The sequence below is a fragment of the Bidens hawaiensis genome, unplaced genomic scaffold (assembly GCF_021521415.1).
Source record: "Bidens hawaiensis isolate Kalapana, Puna unplaced genomic scaffold, B.hawaiensis_p1.1 tig00026186_1, whole genome shotgun sequence".
Classification (NCBI taxonomy): domain Eukaryota; kingdom Viridiplantae; phylum Streptophyta; class Magnoliopsida; order Asterales; family Asteraceae; genus Bidens; species Bidens hawaiensis.
In genome coordinates this window covers 136,869-162,039 of record NW_027494210.1, presented here as the reverse complement: position 1 = coordinate 162,039, position 25,171 = coordinate 136,869, and the positions used below count along the sequence as shown (strand labels likewise).

At 37.2% G+C, this 25,171-nt stretch overlaps 1 protein-coding gene across 1 annotated transcript; it reads right to left on the bottom strand.

Moving 5' to 3' along the window:
• Positions 1 to 8,355: 8,355 nt before the first annotated feature.
• Positions 8,356 to 15,818, bottom strand: LOC143573024 (casein kinase 1-like protein HD16). The gene is made up of 16 exons (XM_077058016.1): positions 15,754 to 15,818; positions 13,468 to 13,903; positions 13,270 to 13,395; positions 12,828 to 12,901; positions 12,664 to 12,733; positions 12,524 to 12,579; positions 12,370 to 12,441; positions 12,185 to 12,279; positions 11,907 to 12,103; positions 11,599 to 11,817; positions 11,009 to 11,139; positions 10,011 to 10,185; positions 9,832 to 9,922; positions 9,169 to 9,326; positions 8,863 to 9,051; positions 8,356 to 8,775 (listed from the first exon to the last, which is right to left on the bottom strand). The coding sequence occupies exons 2-16, from the start codon at positions 13,843 to 13,845 to the stop codon at positions 8,716 to 8,718; spliced, it is 2,091 nt and encodes a 696-aa protein (XP_076914131.1). The 5' UTR covers positions 13,846 to 13,903; positions 15,754 to 15,818; the 3' UTR covers positions 8,356 to 8,715.
• Between the last annotated feature and the right edge of the window lie 9,353 nt (positions 15,819 to 25,171).

The window sequence follows — 25,171 nt, the reverse complement described above, 5'->3', positions numbered from 1 at the left end:
TTCACGGTGGTGGTGGTGGCGGCGGCGATAGGGTTTTGGAGATCGGTGGTGATGATGAAATGAGTGAGAGAGAAGCTATAATACGAAAAAAAATGGAAGTGAGTAGTTGGTGGGAGGGGAATAAGTGTAGTTATAGTAAACATTGGGGGCCAACTTTACAATGGGTCGGTGTTGCAAATATTTCCTGACTAGGTATCGATAATCAACGGTTAAATTCTGTCAGAATCGGCAGTTTTTTGCGAGATTCTGACAAAAATCAGCGGTTTTCGGGAAATTCCAGTCAATTTCGGCTAAAATATGTTTGGTTATGTATAAAACTGAAAATTGCATATAAAAATGTGTGTGTGTAACTGAAAAATATGCATTAAATTTTGATCTGATTAATCTCGATTAATCGCTAGTTTTCAACCCACCGCCCGACTAAAAATTTTTACAACTGCAATGGGTAGCATTTGTAATGAGCATTTGGATATAGGATTATTATTATAAAAAATGTGGTTTGGGGGGGGGGGTTGGATAATACCCACTAGTAGCCGCAACGATACGATTAATCGAGACCTTGATATACGAATCTAAATCTCGGCCTGAACAAGGTGAGACTTTGTGCAATCGTGTAAAGTTTTCATATTGTGATTATCGTTGAAGCTTTTCGGTTTGTACTAATACTTATATACTACATTGTATGAAACTAGGTGGTTAATATCGGGAAGCTCATAAATTGTAAAATTGCAATGTGAGACATTCAAGTTTTTATATAACTCCCCTTTTTCTGAGATAACAAGTTTTCCATACCTGTCATTGAGATATTTAAACCTGTATAACTCATGACAAATTTTATAACAGTCCAAATGTTTTCAAAAATATTTTCAAACTATTTTCATTGCATTACAGGGATGAAGTCTTTGTAGACTTACGGGATGGTTACTACTGATATTGTGGGATTTTGTATATATTGATTATTTATATCGTTACTTAGGCAAATTGGAAATAAATAATCCCAACTTTTGTGTATTGGCCGATAATAATCCTAACTTTAAAAATCACTACAATCGGTCCCAACTTTCAACTATTTTTGTCTCAATGGTCATCCGTTAAAAAACACTTAACGCCGTTACGTTTTTGCCCGAGTTTCAAACCAATGTTTTACGGCTTTTGATCGGAACAAAGATACGATTCGACTGATGTAAAACTTATCTCGAAATGATAATTCACATGACTTGATTTTTGTTAATTGGAAATTCAATCACCCAAATTAGAACATTGTTTCGTCGCTTGGATCACCGTTTCGAGATAAGTTTTACATCGGTCGACTCGTATCGTTCTTTCAATCAAAAGCCCTAAAACATCGTTTTGAAACTCAGGAAAAAACGTAACGGCGTTAAGTGTTTATTAACGGGAGACCATTGAGACAAAAATAGTTGAAAGTTGGGACCGCTGGTAGTGATTTTTAAAGTTAGGATTATTATCGGCCAATACACAAAAGTTGGGATTATTTATTTCCAATTTTCCCGTTACTTATTGGACAAAGAGTTAACCAATAAGTAATATGACCACAGTCACAGATATGGCCAAGTGACAAATATCTTTTGATAATTTGTAAGCAAGCAAATGCAAAAACATCTTAATGTTGCATTATAAAAATGTGTCATTTACAAATGAATGTACTCACCAGTATTTCTCACTGATCAAATATTTTAAACATGTTTCAGGTGACTTATTGTGAAATAAACAGGGACGGTGTCACTGGGCACCTCAGCTTAAATAAGTAGTTTGTAATCTGAACAAAGAAATATGTTATTGCAAATTAAGGTTTATCCATGTAAAACGATGGTTTGTATAAAAACGGTTTTACCCTTGTTTATGAAATAATGATCACGATGTTTTAAACTATGATACATTTTCCTAACTATAGTCCTAATGAAGTTTTTCGCTGCTAAATCTTTTAATAAACACTGGTACAACTGCCCGTGCCTACGGCTCAGTCCGGGGTATGGGGTCGGGGGACCGTGACACCGCCTGTTTAACAAACTAGATGATCAACCAGTTTAGAATTAGTTCTCGCGCTCACGGCTCCTGCCTAGGGTATGGGGTCGGGGATTGTGATAGAGAAGTGGTGTTAGAGCCATTGATTTAAACAAAATAGGTATTTTGATAATACCTAGTTATTACTAATATTTATTACTATATTATTAATACCATTATTAGTATAAGGGGGGTGGGGGTGGTCAAGTGATCATCACTTGCTCCCACCAATGGTGTGGTGCCACCTTACCCCACCACTTTTCATCACTAGTGATGGAATTTGGTGGAGGTGGTGGTGTGGTGTGATGGTATTTTAAATTTTTTTTTACAACTTAAAAATTAAAAACAATAGTAAATTAAAAAAAATAAAAGTTACATTAAACAATCTACTCCCCGTCCGAATTCGGAAATTCCAAACCTAAAAAACCTACAAGTTCAACTAGATATATCTCAACCGATGGTGAATCTCTTCGTTCCGCAAGTCTAATTGCACGTTCTCAGGAATGGGAACTTGAGTAGGAGGATCCGGCACCCAATCTGGAGAAATTGCATGTCCGTCTTCTTTTATTAGCATATTGTGCAATATGATGCATGCATTTAATATGCTAGAGATCATGGGTTTTTTCATTGCACGAACCGGTCGACTAAGTATGCACCATCTACCCTTTAAGACACCGAAAGCTCTCTCGACATCTTTTCTTGCCGATTCTTGCAACTTCTTGGACGCCTTTTCCTTGTCCTCGACAGGAAACGAAAAGGCTTTCACAAAAACAGACCATGCCGGGTAGATACCATCGACAAAAAAGTAGCCACGTCTGTAATATCTCCCGTTGACAAAATACGGACAGAAGGGTGCGGTACAATCTGTCATGATTTGAAACAACGGTGATGTGTATAGAACACTGATGTCGTTGTTTGAGCCAGGAACACCAAAATAAGAATGCCAAATCCATAAATCATTTGACGCAACCGCTTCAAGTACGATAGTCGGTCGTTTGATATCACCCCTAACATACGCCCCTTGAAACTCCCGTGGACAATTCCTCCATTCGATATGTGTACAGTCGATGCTACCGAGCATCCCTGGAAAATGCCATCTAGCCTCATGCGCGGCGTAAAGACGTGTAATGTCGTGTCTTGTTGGTTTTCGTAGAAACTCTTTGCCATACAATTTAATAATCGCGTTACAAAAGAATTGCAGACATTCACGTGAAGTTCTCTGAGACATTTGTAAGTATTCATCGAATTGATCGGGTGGGTTACCTGTCGCTAATTGACGAATAGCGGATGTACATTTTTGAAGTGCCGTAAAACTTCGTTTGCCCCTCGCGTCGTAAGATTCTTGAAACTATTCTTCGCTTGCTTCGACGTCCGCTACAATCTTTAAAAATAAAGATTTCGGCAAACGAAACCGATCCCTGAACGTCTCGTCATTGTATTTCGGCTCCTCCACAAAATAGTCGTTCATTAGCTCTTCGTGGGCATGTATACGATCACGATTCACCATTTTTTTCTTTGGACGGCTCGGGCATTCAAGTTCGTTATATAACGGGAACCATTCAACAATGTCATCGTCCGAAGACGAAGAGCTATTGGTGTCTAGCGGAAACGAGTTGCTCGGAAAATCCATATTTTTTTGTTTTGAATTGAAGTGGTGAAGAAATAGGTTTTTGTAGTAAAAGATTGAGAGTGTTTTGAGTTGGATTTGATTTTGAGTTGGATTGAAATGGTTGTTAATTTATAATGTTTAAATTTTTTTTTTATTTTTTTTAAACCCCAACGGTCGGATTTTTTTTCCATCACACGTGATGGCCATCACGGCCGGCCCCCCATCACGCGTGATGGGAGAACCGGCGGCGGTGTTCGTGATGCCATCACGCGTGATGGTGGCCTATCACGTACCACCCCGTCCCCCTAATAATAATTTGACGTCTTGTGTCCTCTATAGGGTAAGTATTAAAAATGGGGGCACTTGTGAGTTTATAGGCTACTTGAAAGTTGAAAGTTGATATTCTCTAATATCTCCTGTTAAATATTGGCGCCTCACGTGTTGACTTTTGGAAAAGTCTAGATTTTGATTTTCCATCTCTTTGCTATTATATAATAACTAGATTTTATTCTCGTATTTGAGTTGTTTTACATTATTCGTTTTTACTATTTATAGATATATATTTGGATTTTAATTTTATTTATTATAAGAAAGTTAATAATTAATATACTTGAGGTTTGATAATAAAATGGTTTCACAAATAGATATGTTATAATCCGGTTTAAAAGCTATCTGGGTTTGATGATATCCATTACCCGTTTATTTTCTTTATTATAAAATTGTTTCTTAATTATAAATAATATCTTTTTTTAAATAAAATAGGATATTAATTTTTAGTATATCCCTATTTTATTGGATTTTCATATCAAATATTTAATAAGATTAATTTTTAATATAATAAGATGTTATAATCCGTTTAAGAGCAATCTGAGTTTGGTGAGACCTTTACCCGTGAATACGGTCAAATGCGTGAGAAGCCTTCATTTACAAACAAAGCAATCTGATGGCTTGAGAGAATGGTTGTTTTACATTTTTCGTTTTTTAATATTTATTTTTTGGGTTTTATTTTTCTTTATTGTAAGAAAGTTAATACTATACTTAGGGTTTGATGATGAAAAGGTTTCTTAAATAAATGATATGTTATAACCCGTTTAAAAGCTATCCGGATTTGATGACCAATGACCCGCTTCTGTTTTTTTACTATAAAAGTTTTTATTAATTAATAAATAAAATCTTTTTCTTTATAAATTTGATATTAAATTTTAGTATATCCCTATTTTATAGGATTTTCATATCAAATAATTGGTAAGATTAATTTTTAATTTAATGAGATGTTATAACCCGTTTAAGAGTTATCTGGTTTTGGTAAGACCTATACACATGAATTTGGGTTAAATCAATGAGAGACCTCCATTTAAAAATCAAGCAATCTGGTGGCTTTCATAAAAGAGGGGAGCGACCCATAGGATTTTAGGGGTTTCATTTATATATATTACTAGATTTTACCCCCCGTATTTTGGGGGTTGTTTTACATTATTCGTTTTTAATATTTATATATGTATATTTGGATTTTAATTTTATTTATTGTAAAAAACTTAATAATTAATATACTTGAGGTTTGATGATGAAATGGCTTTACAAATAAATGATATTTTATAATCCGGTTTAAAAGCTATCTGGGTTTGGTGATACCCATTACCCGTTTATTTTCTTTATTAGAAAATTGTTTCTTAATTATAAATAATATATATTTTTTTAAAATAAAATATGATATTAATTTTTAGTATATTTCTATTTTATAGGATTTTCATATCAAATATTTGATGAGATTATTTTTTAATATAATGAGATGTTATAACCCGTTTAAGAGCTATCTGGGTTTGGTGAGACATTTACCCGTGAATTCGAATCAAATGCGTGAGAAGTCTTCATTTACAAATAAAGTAATCTGGTGCTTGAGAGAATGGTTGTTTTACATTTTTTGTTTTTTAATATTTATTTTTTGGATTTTAATTTTCTTTATTGTAAGAAAGTTAATAATATACTTAGGGTTTGATGATGAAAGGGTTTTATAAATAAATGATATGTTATAACCCGTTTAAAAGCTATCTGGAGTTGGTGACCCATGACCCGCTTATGTTTTTTACTATAAAATTGTTTATTAATTATAAATAATATCATTTTCTTTTTAAATTGGATATTAAATTGTAGTATATTCCTATTTGGTAGGATTTTCATATCAAATAATTGGTAAGATTAATTTTTAATTTAATGAGATGATATAACCCGTTTAAGAGCTATCTGGTTTTGGTAAGACTCATACTCATGAATTTGGGTTAAATCAATGAGAGGCCTCTATTTAAAAATCAAGAAATCTGGTAGCTTCCATAAAAAGAGGGAGTGACCACATCGCGACACATAGGATTTTTGAGTTTTCGTTTATATAAATTATAGATTATAGATAGTGATTTTCTTTTATTTCATAAACTCTTTTATTTTGTAAAACACCATAAGTCTTATACTTTAATTTATTATTTTTAATAATAAAACGTCTTAGATATTTTTATTTAAAAGTGTGTTTCCAACAAAATCTAATTCTTATGTTTATTAGCTTTTCATGTTTCATGTGTTGATGACAAGAAATGTTATGATTTTCCCCTCAAATTAGATGAAAGGATCCGAACTCGCTGTGAACCAGGCGACTTTCCTTAAATAGATTAATTCTTAACCGAAACCACCGCCAGTCGGATCAAGTGCTTATCCCTATCAAAGTGGTGTAGGTTCGAATCCATATTTGGTAGATTTTAAAAGAAAATGTTAGGGTCACGCTCGCAATTAAAAAGAAACTGAATATGTTACATTTGCAAACCATATAAAACTAATTAAAGTAGTTTTTTGTTTGATGAAAAAGATGTTCAGACTAACAACTAGCTTGAATCATTAGCTTGGAGTTTTAGTAAAGATTATATTTCAACTTGGGTGTGAACCACTGTTTGATTGTTTTTTTCATAGTTTGTTATTGCTTCCACTACTAGAAAACTGGGCAGTTTCTACGTCAATATTTGTATGAAAATTGTAGGAAATGTCCCAGTAATTTTTGACCAAAATATTTTGGTCAAATAAGGCACCATAGGAAACCTTTTTTTTTTGATAAATTTTCGAACAAAATTTCATACCAGTGACCTTTGCGACCATTCGCCTATGAAGATATGTTTCCGACAAGTTGCCAACACTTGCGGCCATTTTCCTATCAACAAGTTTTGCGACCATTTTCCTACCTTTAATTTCTATCCGATGACATTTGCGACCATTTTACTACTAGTGCCATCAGTTTACTACAATCCTCTTTGTGACCATTTTCCTACTAGTCATGTTTGGCCGGCGTCCTACCAATCCTATACGTGACAATTTTCTATGGATGTTGGGTTAGCCCATACAAAAGACGCTTAATGTCTGCTGCTGGTTTTCGCACTTTTACTGTGGTGTCCATAGATATTGTTATTTTCTTTCAAATCATAATAATTTTATTTGATATGATCACTGAATCATTTATTTCTCTTGTTATAGAAATCCCTTCAAATTTTTTTCTATACACACCTTTTTTTTCCGAGGGTCTATAGCAATTATGTGGCATTGAACTTTTTTGACCAAGTAACATATAAATAATAATAATATAATACAAAATAATTCAGATGTTTTTGGCGTAAAAACACATAATATAATACAAATTATGTTTGGCAAAATTAGGTTTACGAAGTACAATATGTGATGTTTACAATTCAACTACAACTATAGTAAACACAAACTATGATTCATTTGGTAGAGGTGAAGTATTGTAGGTAGAAATACAAATCGACGAAACATCTCGGCCAACTGCTTTTGCATCTCTTCCCTTTGTTTTCACTCGTCTTCCCTCTTGTTTTATAGATTCTATGCTATCAACACTCGTGATGAGAATTTAGATGTACGCAATGAATATAAATAGATACAAATTACGGTTTAACCCTTTTCAAACAAATAAACATAAACGTGTCATAACAAGAAATATAGGGCCGGTCCAAAACAAATCTCATGTCTCCAATCTTTATTAAGCCCAATAGAACATGTCTTTTAGATCTTCAACTAACAGGACTCAAACCGAGCCCCAAGCCTCTACAAACCCAACATATGTATCTAGAATAAGAGGTGCAGTGGTGCACAAACCGGGTATTTCAGGAAACGGTTATGGTTAACAAAAGTCAAAAATGGGACGAGTAGGAACCGGTTCCTGGTATAGTCGGGTATTTGACCAGATTTTCCACGTTTATTTCGGGTTTCTAGTAGAGTCTGGTCAAGTGTAAACCGTGTATTTCCGGTTTCGGTTCTGGCAGGTCCGAGTCATTCCGGGTACGACTCTGGAGAGAAATCTAATATCAGGTCGTACTCGCGGGTCATGTACGTGTAGGAACTAGTTATGGGTCCACTTTGTGCTGGTCTTGACTACACCATAGATTATGTAAGATTTGAATATAACTAAAAACAAGATTAAATGGATTGGCTCATATATATATTTGATGGTTTGACAATTTACTGTAGACTTCACTTGTTATTTCATATTTTCGGACAAACGAGCCAACTCAATGAGCCGCAACCTAGTTCAAAGTTCAAACCGAATGCAAGTCAAATACGAGCTCAGTTTCTGGCTCGGTAGGTAACACCAAACCGAGAAGACCGAGACCAAATCTTCTGCCCATACCCTAATATCCCAACTTAACAAAATAACCAATAATCAAAACCGAAAAAATACATAAAAATTTCATTTTGTAAATTAATAAAATCTCAAAAGGGTACACAGTAGTCATGAACAAGACCTGATCACAAACCAAATGGTTCTCATTCACTTGCACCCTAACTTAATAAAACTCATATTTGACACACACTTCTCTTTCTTGTTTTATCTTTCTTTTTTTTTTCCTTTTTAGTTTCTTTCTTTATCTTTTATCAACTCTATTATGATAATTTTACAGTAACATAACATATTAGCATGGCCCCCTTTACATAACACCAAAATTTTCCGCTTGCACGGAACCCCGTTTCTAAAACCCCCCATCGGATTCAATCCAGTCGAGTTTTCAGAAAAGCGTCGCTTCTGTTACCGGCTTCTGTTAACACACGGTTCGACCGTAACACATAGATGCAATATACAGGTTTTTAGACCATTTTTCCTGCAAAATAATCAATAGTTATGAATCTTGAAAAGGAATATTAAAATAAAGTTTAAAAAACATGGTTTTTAGTGTTTTTGTGTTTACCTTCACATGGGTACTCGGGAAGGCGGATGTTCTCAAAGTTTCTTGCGTCTCGTCCATTATTTTACGCCTCGGGATGCTCAAAATAAAGGCGGCTTGATCAGGTGTGGCGGCCATAGATGTTATCCTGAACCCGTTTTCCCATCTATGGTGTATTCCTTCGCTTGGGTAAAGAAAATCAAGTTCTACAACCTATAGATATTGTTAATTACCAAAATATTAATAGTGTATGACAATTTAATGTTCTGATATAGGTTTTATAGAATTGAAAGAAACACGCAATAATAATAATAATAATATTAATTATACCTGTTCAGAAAACCCTGCGTTTCGTGACATCACGACACCCCAACGATTGCCAGCTGTGGTCATTGAAGTGACATGAAATCCTTCTTTCCATTTTTTACTGATCCATTTATACGGAAATGATTCACTCACTTTGTATGATTGTTGAGTATAAGGTGTTCCTGAAAAATACACAATATTAAAAAAAAAAAAAAAGTAGAATAGCAACCACTAAAAAGTTTTAAAACACTTAAATTTACACTTCGGAGACTTTATAAACGGTTTGACCGTCGGTTTTAAGGAATAGTGATTTAATTACATAAATGGTCCTTGTCATTTGACAAATTAACAGATTTGGTATCTGTGGTTTTCAGTTTGTAACATGTTTTAGTCCTGACACTAACTTCTGTCATATATTCTTTTAAACTTCAAAATATTGACAGTTTTACCCTTTTAGCAAATTATGTAATTAGCTAAAAGGGTAAGGTAAATATGTCATTACTCAAAATTTAGCATAATTTAAACAGAAGTTAGACCCCCAAACAATCAAACATGCTACAAATAGAAAACAACATATACCGAACATGTTATCGTTGCCAAACCGCAAGATTAAAAGAACCATTTATGTAATTAACTCTATTAATTTACCTGTGTAGAATTAGACATATTAATAATTGCAAATCTAACCTTTTGACATAACAACCAATGAGCTTCCATTAGCTGCACCAGCTATTGAACTGATGTAAAAGTTCTTCTCCCATTGTTCCATAATCCATTCCTGAACAACAATGTATAACTTGTTAATAATTAAATGGAAAGTTATAAGAAATTTAAATAGCTAGAAGATTCAACGCATTTTGAATAACCTTGTGAAGAAAAACTGGTGAAACTTCATAAACTTGATAACTAAATCCGGTTCCTGCATCCATAATTAAGGCCCAAAGATTTGAGGCTGATGCCACACAGCTTATGTACAAGCCGTCTTCATAACCTTTTTCTACATGCTGACGAAGCCTCGCGTCTGCAACATTGTAGTGATATCTGCAACAAGATAACGTTTTAACGAGATATTCTTCTTAATTTGATGAACAAGAATATTGATATTTCTTATCTTTAACGAAGGATAATATATATCATATTAGTTACTAGGGTTCTGTTTAAAAGTAATGTATCTTACTAATAAGTTTATGCCTGTAAACGAACCGAACGAACAGGAATGGGGCATGTTCGTGCTCGTTCGTTTGAACTTTAATTGAACAAATAATCTAACAGGAGGTCAGGAGCAATTAAATGAACACAGTTTCTTTTTTGCATTCGTGAAGAAAATGAGTGTGTTCGTGTTCTTATGTCTACTCGTTAATAGCGTAAACGAACGAACGGTTCACGAACGTAAACGAGCACAAACAAAACTAACATAACTTAACACGACGAACGGACATCGATATGTTGGACCTGAAAAATTAAGAAAACTAAACTATAAATTGTGAATAGTGATATTTTAACTTCATAACACTATAATAAATTGTGATGAGTCTAGAAATATTAATTGTAAACAAACGAACATAAACGAACGTGAACCAACAAACATAAACGAACGTTCACAAACATAAATGAATGAACGAGACATGTTTTCATGTCCACTCACAAGCCTAATTAAGATTAACCTTATTTTGTCCTTAATGAATATAATAGGAGATATATAAAGATAAAAAAGTATAAGATATTAATCAGCATACTGCAATGAATAAGTTAACTATCTTACAATCCATTTAAAGAATTCGATAACTTCGATATATACCGACTTTTTAATTTTTTTTTTTTTGTAGATGTTAATATATCATAAAAGTATAATCGCATAACTCACCTTTGCTTCATCGATCGACGCGCGTTATAAACAGAAATCCATTGTGTGGCAGGACTACCTAAACGTACTTTCTTTTTCGGTTGTTCATCTTCTTCCAAATTAATAAGCAATCTACCTCGTTTCTGTCCAACCTAAAGAGACAAATCCACATTATAAAGAGGTGTATAGCTAACACTTGATGTATATATATATATATATAGGATCAGGATCATATCAGAACTTCTAAATATCTAAGAACTATTAGAACTCTAACCAGCCAATCATTATATTTATTTATTTTATGTATATAAATATTACTTGAGGGTCGTTTTGTCACATATTATATGAAACTTTATGATTACATACGTGTAAAATAGTTAGCACACATATATGTAATTTGGTTATTACATATATGTAAACTTGTGATTACATGCATGTAATCACATATACCTATAATATATGACAAAACTAACCTCAAGTAATATTAAATATATAAATAAATAAAATGATTGTTTATTAGAACTTAGAAGTTCCTAAAGTTTATACATTTTCCCAAGTTCTAAAAATGCACACACACACACACATAATATTAAATAGTAAAATGCAAAAACCTTAAGTGCCCCGTCAATTCTGATTGGTCTTAATGATGTAACCGGTTCAATAAGACTCTCAAATAAAGAAATAAGCTTTGCATAATTAGGCTCTTCATCAAATTTCAAATTTGTAACCGCTTCAAGAAAATGTTTAAACGGAGCAGGACAAAAGCAACACATCAACTCGGGTGACGTTGCCATTTTCTTTTTACAAACAAGAAAACTCTTGTTATCTCCCTGTAAAACAATTACAAATAAGCACGTTAGAAAGGAAAAGTAAAACAAAAACAGAAACAAAGATAATCAAGTCAAAAGACAAAACTGACCTGATAACCTTGCCATGGTAATCTTCCTTTAATTAGAAATATTAATGTGTATGCAAGTGACTCAAGGTCATCCCTTCTACTTCCTGTTCTACCCAAATGTGCATGCACACTTGCATATCTTATTGTACCTCTGAATATATCTGGCCGTTGATCATATTCAACATGTTGACTAGATGATGACTCTCTCCATTTTGATGCTAAAACATTTACAAATAGCATGTTAATGACGCTACCACATTTTGAAAAAATTAAAATGATAAAAGAAAAATTAAACATACCTAAACCAAGATCTATAAGATATAGTTTCTTTTCATCTACAGATCCTGGTTGACCAAGTAAGAAATTTTCCGGCTTCACGTCCCCATGAACAAATCTTAACATTATAAAAATGTCAATGAAATGTTCAACAAAAATACAACAAGTGTCCTTAAATCTGTTGCTATGGTATTTAAAACCGCCTTACCCTTTCGAGTGAAGCTTTTCAAGAATTGATATTGACTCAACAGCAATGCAAGCCACTATGCTTGGTGACATGCTGTAAAAAAGATAAAATAAAAATTGAGTGAAAAATTATGCGTGTTAAAAAAAATATAAAAATAAATAAGCAATCATCTTACGATTGGCCTAACGAATTCCAAACATCCCAAAGACTCGGTCCAAGAATATCCATAACCTTGCAAAAAAAGATTATATCAACAAATTATTCAACTACAAAATGAACGGTTCATGGTTCATGAAGTCAAAAGTTAAAACTCACCATAATGTAAAAATCGCCCTGTCGTCCTTTGTAGTGAACCCCAGGAATCCCATAACATCCATTCAACGAGCTTTTGTAACAGAGATTATAAATTATATCATTAGTTCATATACGGGATTACTTTATTCCTCCAAATATAATAAAATAAGTAAATTATTAGATACCTGTAAACTTGCCATTCGTATGGAGGACCATAGTTGCAACCCTTACTATTACGATGCTCAAACTTTAACGCTACCTATAAAAACAAAATCTCAAAAGCATTAAATTTTGATCATATGAGCAAGTAATTATTATGAATTGTGAAACTTATATTAGAAGGCAAGAGGAGGGTGAAGATTTTAAAATTTTAGCCCATCCATATCAAAACAATATTTGTTTGAATTAAAGAATCAAAATAATATTGAAGAATCTTTTTTAGAATCAATTGAAAAACTAAACATATCACTTAAAGGAGATTTTACTATATCCTATATTCAAAGGAAAGAAATGAATCTGGAATCTGGATATAATACACAATTAACGAAAAAGGAAAAAGGAAATATTAATTATGGAATCTGCATGTCTATCTGTAAAAAATTATGGACAATTTAACTTTTAACATACCTCAACTGCATCAGGTCCGGTTCTTTCTGTTCCACCACTTACCCTCCTACCAACATAAACCTGTCCAAAACCACCCTCCCCGAGCTTTCTATCAGTCTTATAAACAGGAGAATTACCTACTTGCACCTGCAAATTGATTATCATATTATTATGTCTTCAAATCAAAAGAATCAGTTTTTAATGTAAAGAATTATTTACCCTTTCAGGCACAGCAGGTGTATTTCCTTCTTCTTCAACTCCAACTAACTTATCACCACTTCCACCTGCCATGACAATATTATTATCTGCAACCGCGTCTGTTCTGTTAAAACCAGGTTCACCACCAACTCCAAATGCCACAGGATCGGGAACCAGTTCACACGGTGGTTCCTGGTCCAAATCAATCAATCTAACACCTCTGCCTCTACCGCCAGCTGCCGCCCTACCTGCAGCACCACCTCTTCCCCTACCTCCACCTGTCTTCCTTCTGCCTCGGGTTGGTGCAGTTATGTTTTCGGTTGGTTCAATTGGTTGAGTCGCAGGCTGGAGATCACCGAGCCGTTTTGATCTCCTTGCTCCACTTCTCAGTTGTGGCATCGTCACCCATGCAACTTATATCAAACGCGTATCGGTCCCGTTTATAGCCTCAAATTATCTAGAAAGTTAAAAAAAAAGATTTAAAAGAAGAAAAGAAATAAAAGTTACTAATAATAGAATGCTTTATAAAACAGTTTTGAAACAACAAAGGCAGTGTAGCAGAGAAAATAGTATTATCTCAATTGCCAGAATGAGACTGGCAAAGTTGCTTAATCAGGAAGCAGCATGTGTCATAATTGTACCACTTTCAGCAAAAGCACTAGCAGATATTTATAATGATTCTACATTTTCCTTCAAATTTTATTCTTTTGGGACCATAATCTCCTAATCCAGCAGCATATAACACAAAGATCCAAAAGTAAACCACTGTATCAAAATCCACTCAAATTACAAAAAACTCAAATGAATCCCTAACATCAGTATCAATTTTGAATCAGATAACGTAGCTAATATCAAACTCATATCAAGCCCGTTTATAGCCTTCAACTATCTACAAAATTAAACAAACAAATGTAAAAGAAGAAACGAAATAAAACCTACTAATAATAGAAAACTTTAAACAACAAAAGTGAATACTAAAAGCAATGTAGCTAGTAAAAATAGTATAATCTCAATTGCCAGAATAAGGCTGGTATGTGCCATAATTGTACCAGTTTCAGCAAAAGCACTAGCAGATATTTATAAAGATTCTACATTTTCCTTCAAAATTTATTCTTTTGGGACCGAAATCCCTAATCCAACAGCATAAAACATTTAGATCCAAAAGTAAACCGCCGATTCAAAACCAAATCCATTCACATTTAAATTCAAGCGAGTCCCTAACATCAGTATCGATTTTGAATCAGAAAACATCTGTAGCTTATATGAAAACTCATACCGAGCTCGTCAGATGTAAAATAACAAATAAACTAAAAAACTAACTAATAATAGAAAACTTTAAAAGCAAAAAAAAGTAAATACTAAAAGCAATGTAGCAAGTGAAAATAGTGTTATCTCAACTGCCAGACTCAGGCCGCCATGTGTCATAATTATACCATTTCAGCAAAAGCACTAGCAGATATTTACAAAGATTCCACATTTTTCTTCAAAATTTATTCTTTTGGGACCAAAATCTCCTAATCCAAAAGTAAACCACTGATTCAAAATCAAATAAATTCACATAAAATTCAAACAAGTCCCTAATATCAGTATCGATTTTGAATCAAAAAACATCTATCAAGCCCGTTTAAAGCCTCAAATTATCTACAAAATTAATCAAGCATGTGCAAAATAACAAATAAACTAAAACTAACTAATAATAGAAAAAATCAAAAGCAATGCAGCTAGCTAGTAAATATAGTATAATCTCAAAGTTGCTTAATCCGGAAGCCGCATAAGTCACATAAATATCGTTACATATTTCGAGCAAAAGCAGTAGCAGATATTTACATAGATTCCACATTTTCCTTCAAATCTTATTCTTTCGACAACAAAATCTCGTAATCCAACAGCTTATATAACAACACATAGATCCAAAAGTGATCCACTGATTCAAAATCAAATCAATTTAAACCAATTCATAACATCAGATTACAAATGTAAGTCTGTAACAGAATCAAACAGCTTGATGAATTGAAGCTAACTAATAATAATAATAATAATAACAACAACAATAATAATAATAATAACAACAACAACAATAATAATAATAATTTAAACCAATTCATAACATCAGATTACATTTGTGAGTCTGTAACAGAATCAAACAGCTTGATGAACTGATAATAAAAATAATAATAATAATAATAACTAATCCGATCATCGGAAACCCCAGGTATTCATATTTCATAACATATCAACATATTGAATTAATTAATTAATAATTAATCAATCAATAATTGAATTAATGAAAGCGTAGATCGAATATACCTTAAGATGATCGGAAGCAAATGCTTGAAGAATCGATTGATCGATCGATCGATCGGTGATTAACCTGCACCTTATCTGTTGAATAATAATAATAATAATAAGATCGTCTGGCGGAGATGAGAAGTATATATATGAGATGAGATGAGATGAGATGAGATGAGATTTGAATCAATGAATGAATGAATGATGATGATAATGATAATAATAATTTGAAATGAAATGAAGAACGTAGGTTTGGTTATGAGATGATGATGATATATGTATATGTATATATTATATCTATCGGTGAGTTTGAGTTTATTGTTTCTCTCTCATGAAAGGATTGTATTGCGGCCTTGCACTGGTGTCCCCTGTCCCAATACCTTACATATTAGGGGTAAGGGGTTGTTTATAAACGACCACTTTCACTAGTGATGGAATTTTGGTGGGGGTGGTGGTGTGATGGAATTTTTTTTTTTACAATAAATATTAAAATAAGGTTAAATTAAATAGATATTACAAAGATAAATAAATTAAAAAAACCGATAAAAAAAAACCTACGGCGCTTCCCAACCCCACTTCTCGCATAGCTCGCGTTTGCGTTGAAGTAGGATCGATCTAAAGGGTTCGTTAAGATGTTCGTGCGGTTGTACGATGAATGTTAAATCGGCGTTTTTTTGGTTTTCATTCAAATGGTTGACATACGCCTCGTCACGTTTTAATTTTGAAGCAAGAGCTAGTTGCTTTCGCTCCTTCGTCTCTACCATTTCCGCCAACTTAGCCGACTTGTATTCGTTGAAGTCCTCGGCCACTGTTTCCTTTCCTAATCTTAACGATTCCCCACTTTTCTTGCGATGCGGCCGTGTGGGTGTGGGTGTGTCTTCGTCGGGATCGTCTCCAGGTTGATCGTTCAAGTTCATGTTCGGCGTGTTGCTTGACAAGCCGTCGGTAGACGTTGTGTAGTTCCCGGAATCGGAAGTTTTTGATCTTTTTGAAGAAGATCCTTTTTTCCTTGGAGCCATCAGTCCGTCCATGTCGACCACCGGAACCGGTTCCCACTTCGGGTGGTGTCTCGCAATCTCCCACGCATCCAAGTGGGGAAAAGATTTATATCGGAAAATCTTGGTATAATTGTTCAAGGCGTTCTTTATGATAGTCGCCTCGCTCGCTCGGCTTTGTGGATCTCGGCTCTACAAAACATTTCAAAAAATATATATATATCAAAATTGTAAAAATAAAGTAATAAATTATAAAAAAATTAACTAATAAATTTAAAAAAATAATTACCAATTGGATGTAGCAAGCATTAAATTTTGACATTTTTTTATTCAAATCTCCCCACTTGGAAGTCATTTTATCCATGTTTTGATTGGTTGCACCGGGAAATTTTTCGAAATGTGCAATAACACGTCTCCATAATGTATCTCGTTTTTGTTGGTTTCCATTTTTTTTTTTGTTTCGGAGGCGTGTAAATAAGCTTTGGTCAAGGCGACCTCTTCCGCGGATGACCAAGGTCTACGGACGATGGAATCCTCCTCCGCGTCTTCATCCACATCGTCGTCTTCATCAGGAAAAGCACGTGCAAATTGATGTATAACATTGTTATCCTCTAAAGGATCGACGGACGTATGTGACGGTTGAGATTGAAACGTTTCAAAAGGATTATTTTGAAATATTTGGCTAGAAAAAGGTGGAATAAATGGTTGGTTTTGATACGGTGTCGATGAAAACGGTGAATTAAATGTTTGAGATTGAAATGGTTGGTTTTGGAACGGTTGTGGTTGAAAAGGTTGTGGTTGACAAGGTTGTTGTTGGAATGGTTGGGTTGTGTCGGGTTCATCTTGTAATCGGAATCTCGCCGGCTCGCCAAGATTTTGTCGAACCTTTGGTCGGGATTGGGTTTTCTTTGAACCCGAGCCACGTTTCTTTGAACCCTCCATTTGTGTGATGTTAGAATGTTATTTGTAGTAGAGGATTTGAGTTAGATTTGAGTTGGATTTGAGTTGGATTTGAAGATGGATTTGATTATATTTATATAGGTTAATTAAGTTTTTTTTTTAATTGCCTTCAACGGTCACATGTAACGGTCAAATTGAAGTTTGATTGCGTGATGGCCATCACGGCCGGCCCCCCTGTAACACCCCGACCAAAGGCGGATTATACATCGGGGCGCCACATATTGTTTCATTACTCGTGACACTATTGGGTGTCAATATTTAATAAATATATTCATTCACGCACGCGCAACGTAAACACAAGATAACATAAATCATCATAAATCAATATATTATAGGGCAAAATATTCGAACAACAATAACTTGTCTTGATACATTTTAATCTAGGTCCAAAAGTAAAAACGTCCTACGTGTCCACAAGCTCCAAATGTAGCTACAGCAAACCTGAACATGTGTTAAAATAAAACGTCAAACACTTGCGTGTTGGTGAGAAATCAAGTTTAATACAATACATAGATAACAATAAATCTGCGCGCAACATGTGTATGTCTGGTTTTCAACAAGGGTGTAATCCGATCGGGACCAACTCTAAGATTCATAGACTGCCAGTGCTCACAATTGAGCTCACAAACAAGAAAGACTGTGCAAGTGTAAACAAAAGAGAAAATCATAAACGATTGTTCTCCCGTGTTCATCTAATGGTACCATGAGAACTGCGGAATAGACCGACAAGACGGTTAATGATCCACACATACAAATAAACAGCCAAGTCTACGTCCTCAACACATGGGATACTGCGCGACTAAAGTTCATAAACAGTTTAAGACTCTAAGTTTGTATGAACACATGAACATCCCAAAACATTAAAAATAAAAGGGATTAGGTACGAGATTACTCACTTGACAAACGATGCGGTGTAAGATAAAGCAAGAACCAACTTTAAACAAGCACAAGTTAACCTATAAATAAGATTATTGTTTTAATGATTGGTTTTAAGTCTTGATTATAAGTTAGCATAATTAATAAGTAAATTATTATATATAATATATATTACCGGAAAAGCAGGGCAGAACAGGGAGGAAGACGGAGGCAGAGAGGGAGGCGGCAGAGAGAGCAAGGAGGAGGTTAAATTAAGTGTTTGTGTGTGATGTGTTAGAAAGAAAATAAGATTATTATTTATAGAGAAACCCTAGGGAACACAATCCCTAGAAAAGGGGAAAAGATCTCAAAAAGCAAAAGATTCCAAAAGCAAAAGATATCAAAAGATATGGCAGCTGCAGGGGGCAAAGGAAAAGCTGACAGGTAACAGTAAACAGGCATGGGAGGGTCAGATAAAGGTACTGGTCAAGCATGGAAAAGCAGATCTCAAAAGATAATGTCAGTCACTTTTTCTGTCAACCAATGGGGTTGGTGCGCATGCTGCGCCGAAAGTAACTTTTCAGACATAAGATAGGTCAGGTCAACAGTACAGAAGATAAGACAACACAAAAGTAAACGGCTGGATTAAACAGAAGAAAAGACTCAAGACATAGCGCGAGAAAGCTTGAGCGCACGCGCGAGGGCGAAGGCAGACAGAGAACAGTCCACAGCGCGCCGCGGGAAGAACTAAAATCCTTAGCGCGTCGCGGGAAGAATTACCATTCTTAGCGCGCTGCGAGAAGAACTACAATTCTTAGCGCGCCGCGGGAAGAACTACCGTTCTTAGCGCGCTGCGAGAAGAACTACAATTCTTAGCGCGTCGCGGGAAGAACTACCGTTCTTAGCGCGCTGCGAGAAGAACTACAATTCTTAGCGCGCTGCGAGAACAGTTCGCCTCGCGTATCGCATGAACAACTGGTCTTCACGCAGGCTTCCTTGTAAGGAGTCTGGCGCGTGGAGCTGCGCAGACAACCTCAGGCGGGAAGAAACAAAGGACACAAAAAATAAGAGAAGGGGTTCAAGGCTTAAGGGCGGGACGGCGACAAGAGAGAAAAGAAGGCGGAGAGAAGAAGATGGACGGGACGGCGGGAAGGAAAATATATTATTATTATTAAAAATAAAGTATAAGTATAAATAAATATTAAATCATAAAAGAAAGAGATCGGATCGGAGAAACGGGTACCTGGGTCGGGTCGGATCGGGGCAGATGTCACAGTCTCCCCTACTTTAAGAAATTTCGTCCCGAAATTTATCTCGAAGTAGGTTGCGCAGAGAACAGGTGCGGGTACTTGATCTTCATTTGATCTTCCCTTTCCCATGTAAACTCGGCTCCGCGCTTGGACTCCCAGCGAATTTTCACGATAGGGATGCGACTGCGCTTGGTTTGCTTAACTTCGCGATCCATAATCTCAACAGGCTTCTCAACGAAATGCATAGATTCATCAACTTGAACTTCATCAAGTGGAATGTGAAGGTTCTCGTCAGCTAAACACTTCTTGAGATTGGAAACATGGAACGTTGGATGCACATTGCTGAGCGCGGGCGGCAGGTCAAGTCTGTAGGCAACTTTTCCCACACGCGCGAGAATCTTAAATGGTCCAACATATCGAGGAGCAAGCTTACCTTTCTTCCCAAAGCGGACAACACCCTTCCAGGGCGACACTTTGAGGAGAACAAGATCACCAACTTGAAATTCGAGAGGCTTTCGCCTACGATCTGCGTAACTCTTCTGTCGGCTTCTGGCAGTCAGTAGATGATCACGGATCTTGGCGATTTTATCGGTTGTCTCTTGAACAAGTTCGGGTCCTGTGATTTGAGCTTCACCCACTTCGCTCCAACAAATCGGGGAGCGGCACTTACGACCGTAAAGTGCTTCAAATGGGGCCATACCAATACTGGAATGATAGCTGTTATTATAAGAGAACTCGATCAAAGGCAGGTGCGAATCCCAATTACCTCCAAAATCAAGAACACAAGATCGGAGCATATCCTCAAGAGTTTGAATAGTTCGCTCAGACTGACCGTCAGTCTGAGGATGATATGCCGTACTCATGTCCAAGCGAGTTCCTAGCGCAGATTGGAGAGATTTCCAAAAGCGAGATATAAAACGGCCATCGCGATCGGTTATGATGCTCAAAGGAGTACCATGGCGGCAGACAATTTCCTTGACATAAAGCTGCGCGAGTTGCTCAACACGGTAGTTTTCACGAATGGGCAGAAAGTGAGCAGACTTAGTCAAACGATCCACTATTACCCAAATGCTATCATGTTTGCTTGCTGTCAAAGGTAACTTGGTAATAAAGTCCATCGCTATACCTTCCCATTTCCACGTAGGAATTTCTGGTTGTTCGAGCAAACCAGATGGGCGTTGATGTTCAGCTTTTACCTTAGAACAAGTCAGGCATTTAGCTACGAACACAGCAATATCCTTTTTCATACCGGGCCACCAATAAGTAATGCGCAAATCCTTGTACATTTTATCAGCGCCGGGATGAATAGAATACCGAGATTTATGCGCTTCACTCAGGATATCAGCGCGAAGATTCTCATCAAAGGGAATCCAGATGCGATTGAGATAGCAGAGAATTCCACTCAGATTAGGGACAAAGTGCGCTTCCGCGCCACACGCTAACTCGGCGCGAAGGTTACCATTACTGATGGATGCGCGCTGCGCGTCGCGAATGCGTGATTCAAGATTGCTCTGAATCGGCGCAAAGTGAAGCTGCGTGCGCGACAAGATACAGTTAAGCTGGCTGGGTTTACGGCTGAGCGCATCAGCTACCACATTAGCCTTACCAGGATGATACCGGATCTCACAATCGTAATCGCTGATGAGTTCGTTCCATCGGCGTTGTCTCATGTTGAGTTCCTTTTGATCAAAGATATGCTGAAGGCTTTTATGGTCGGTGTAGAGGATACACTTAGTACCATAAAGGTAGTGTCTCCAGATCTTCAAGGCGAATACAACTGCGCCTAGTTCGAGGTCGTGAGTTGTATAATTCTTTTCATGAACCTTGAGTTGCCTTGATGCGTAAGCGATAACCTTGCCTCGTTGCATAAGAACACAACCGAGACCTTGGTTGGATGCATCGCAATACACGACAAAATCATCATTACCCTCAGGTAGCGCAAGAACAGGAGCTTCACACAACAAACGCTTGAGCGTCAGAAAGGCTTCTTCTTGCTTCGAGCCCCAAATATACGGTTTACCTTTGTGCGTTAGAGCTGTTAAAGGCAATGCGATCTTCGAGAAGTTCGAAATGAAGCGCCGGTAATAACCAGCTAAGCCCAGAAAGGAACGGATCTCGGTAGGAGTGGATGGCGTAATCCAGTTCTTGATTGCTTCAATCTTGGATGGGTCGACATGAATACCCATCTTGTTCACAACATGGCCAAGAAACTGTACTTCATCAGACCAGAATTCACACTTGGAGAGCTTGGCAAAGAGCTGCTCGGTTCGAAGCTTTTGCAATACCAACCGAAGATGTTGCTCATGCTCGGCCTTGGTCTTAGAATAAATCAGAACGTCATCGATAAACACAATCACGAATTTATCCAAGAAAGGCCTACACACCCGATTCATTAGATCCATGAAAACGGCGGGTGCGTTGGTTAAACCGAAGGACATGACCAAGAATTCAAAATGGCCATAACGAGTTCGAAAAGCAGTCTTCGGAACATCTTCATCGCGGATGCGCAACTGGTGATAGCCAGAGCGGAGATCGATCTTGGAGAAACAAGAGGCACCTTGGAGTTGATCAAAGAGGTCGTCAATACGCGGTAAGGGATACCGGTTCTTAATGGTGAGTTTGTTCAACTCGCGGTAATCGATACACATGCGAAACGTACCATCTTTCTTTTTAACGAACAACACCGGAGCACCCCAGGGCGAAGAGCTAGGGCGAATGAATCCTTTAGCGTTCAACTCTTGAAGTTGACTTGCCAATTCTTGCATCTCAGCGGGCGCAAGACGGTAAGGAGATTTGGCTACGGGGGAAGCACCAGGGACAAGATCAATACGGAACTCGACTTCACGAGCGGGAGGGATACCAGGAAGATCATCAGGAAAAACTTCAGGGAAATCACGCACAACAGGGATATCGCGAAGCTTCTTCTTTTCTTCAGCAGGTTTGACCACATGGGCTAAGAATGCAATACACCTTTTCCGCATGAGCCTTCGGGCTTCGGCGCAAGACATAAGTTTAAGACCGCGGGAGGGTTTCTCGCCGTAGATGTGAAGATCACCATTTTCTCGAGGAATGCGAATCAACTTCTTGGCGCAAATAACTTCGGCGCGATTATTCGAGAGCCAGTCCATGCCAATAATAATATCAAAGCTTCCAAGAGGCATGGGGATGAGGTCGATCAGAAAATCGTTTTCGTTAAGGTTAAGCGTGCAATCTTTAATCACTGAGTTAATTAAAACAGTTTCACCATTAGCCAATTCAACTGAAAAATTTTCTTTTAAATCGTTGCGCGGTCGCGCAAGCTTCTGCTCAAACGCGCGAGAAATAAAACTTCGATCGGCGCCAGTATCAAAAAGTACAGAAGCATAAAATCCGTTAAGCAAAAATGTACCATTAACTACGTCATTATTCGCTTGCGCTTGGTGCGCGGTTATGTTAAAAGCTCGTCCGCGCGTCACTTGATTCGAAATCTGGTTCACCGGATTCGCTTGCGTAATCTGAACTTGTAGTCTCGGGCACGCGTTCCGGAAATGACTGGGATCACCGCAGTTAAAGCACGATCTGGGTCGTGGGTTTTGGTAGGTTGGTTGTGGGTTCTGCGGGTAGACTGGTGGTGTTGGCGCAATTGGATTGGCGGGAAGAACTCTACAGTTTTCCGCCATGTGACCAGCGCGGCCACATCGGTGACAAAGTCGACACGGGGTTTGGGTTGGGTGGTGAAATCTACAGGTTGGGCAAAATGGGTGGTTTCCTGTGTAAGGTTTCTTAGTTGGCGGGGCAGGGAGTGCCGGATTGGTTAAGGCATAGTTATGGACTACAGGAGGTGTTGGGTAGGTTGACAGTGGGTTAGGCGCGTAAACTGGAGGTTGGTAGATGGGTTGCTGGAGAATGGGCGGGCTGGTAAGCGCATAGGCTTTGCGCCTGCGCTTGAGGTTGTTACGGTTTGAGGGTTCTGGTTTGGTTTCTGTTGGTTCAGGGGCAGTCTTGGTGGGTTTGGTCTTCTCAGCTCCTCGCAGGAACAGGGTTCCTGCTCTGACATGGTTGTCGCTGAGCACAGCGGCCAACTCGATGGCGTCAGATAGGGTTGCTGGGTTTCTGGCCCATACAGAATCTTGAATTTCCATGGGGAGACCCCCAAAGAATTTCTCTATGGCTCGGCGGGAAGGGGTAACAAGGTGAGGGACAAGCAGGCTTAGTTCATGGAAGCGCGTCGCGTACTCGCGCGCTTCACCGCTGTATTGCTTAAGATTCCAAAATTCCTCCTCCAGGCGCTTAACTTCGTTGGGAGGGCAGAATTCTCGCGTCAGAATTTCCTTGAATTCCTCCCATGTCATGCTAGAAGCAGCTTCTGCGCCACGCGCATGAGCTACTCCATTCCACCATGTAAGCGCTCTAGATTCCAGGACACTGGAAGCATATAGGGTTCGTCTGTCTGGAGGGCATTGGGTATGGAGGAAAGTGTTTTCAATCTTCTCGAGCCATTGGAGCATCACGGTGGCTCCTTCAAGACCTGTGAACTTTGGAGGGTTACCCGCGTTAAAGGACTTAATGTTATAACTGGAGGTATTGTTTTGGCTCAAAGCTTGGGCTATTGCGGCGGCCATTTCCTGGGAACGTTGCTGTCTACGCCTGCGCGAGGCTTCTCTCCTCTGATGACGGCGAGATAGCGGAGGCATTCTATAAAAGTTTTAATTTTTAGTTAATATCTTGGTTTTAGCGCAAAGTATAACCTCGAAAAGCTTGGTTTCGCGGAGTCAGTTACTGTCAAAAGTTAAAAGTAAAATAAATGACCCTAAATGCAGACTTAATAAAGGTAACAAATTCGAATCGAGAATCGACAATTCATGTATCACCATGACTTTCCGAATTCTCAATTTAAAATGACGAGTAAACGAGTATTGGAGATTGACGATTCATGTATCACCATGACTTTTCAATCTTCAATATAGATATACAAGAAAATGAGTATTGGAGGTTGACAATTCATGTATCACCATGACTTTTCAAGTCTCCAACCTCAGAACATAATCGTAAATGGAATTTGAAAATCAACTATTCATGTATCACCATGACTTTTCGGATTTTCAATCCCAACAAACGAATATGTAAGTAAAATCAATAAAAATCGAAATTCAGCAAAAATCGAAATATCGCGAAATAAAACATAAAACCATACGCTGCGTCTGCGCAAGCATATTTATAAATAACGAGTAATTAACAATAAGCGCGCAAACATGAGATTTCTCTCATGCGCGAGAAGGGACTCTTAGGTATTCTAGGCCGTTACGTCTAACCACCTATCCTAAAGTCAACCAGCTCTGATACCAATCTGTAACACCCCGACCAAAGGCGGATTATACATCGGGGCGCCACATATTG

What these genes read in the sequence shown, in the direction of transcription:
- LOC143573024 (XM_077058016.1), bottom strand. Translation starts at nt 13,845, where the DNA reads ATGCCACAACTGAGAAGTGGAGCAAGGAGATCAAAACGGCTCGGTGAT. An exon ending in GAATTGACGGGGCACTTAAG is followed by an intron (nt 11,140 to 11,598) that starts GTTTTTGCATTT and finishes TTGTCTCTTTAG; the next exon opens with GTTGGACAGAAACGAGGTAG. An exon ending in ATTGGTTGTTATGTCAAAAG is followed by an intron (nt 9,327 to 9,831) that starts GTTAGATTTGCA and finishes TGTATTTTTCAG; the next exon opens with GAACACCTTATACTCAACAA.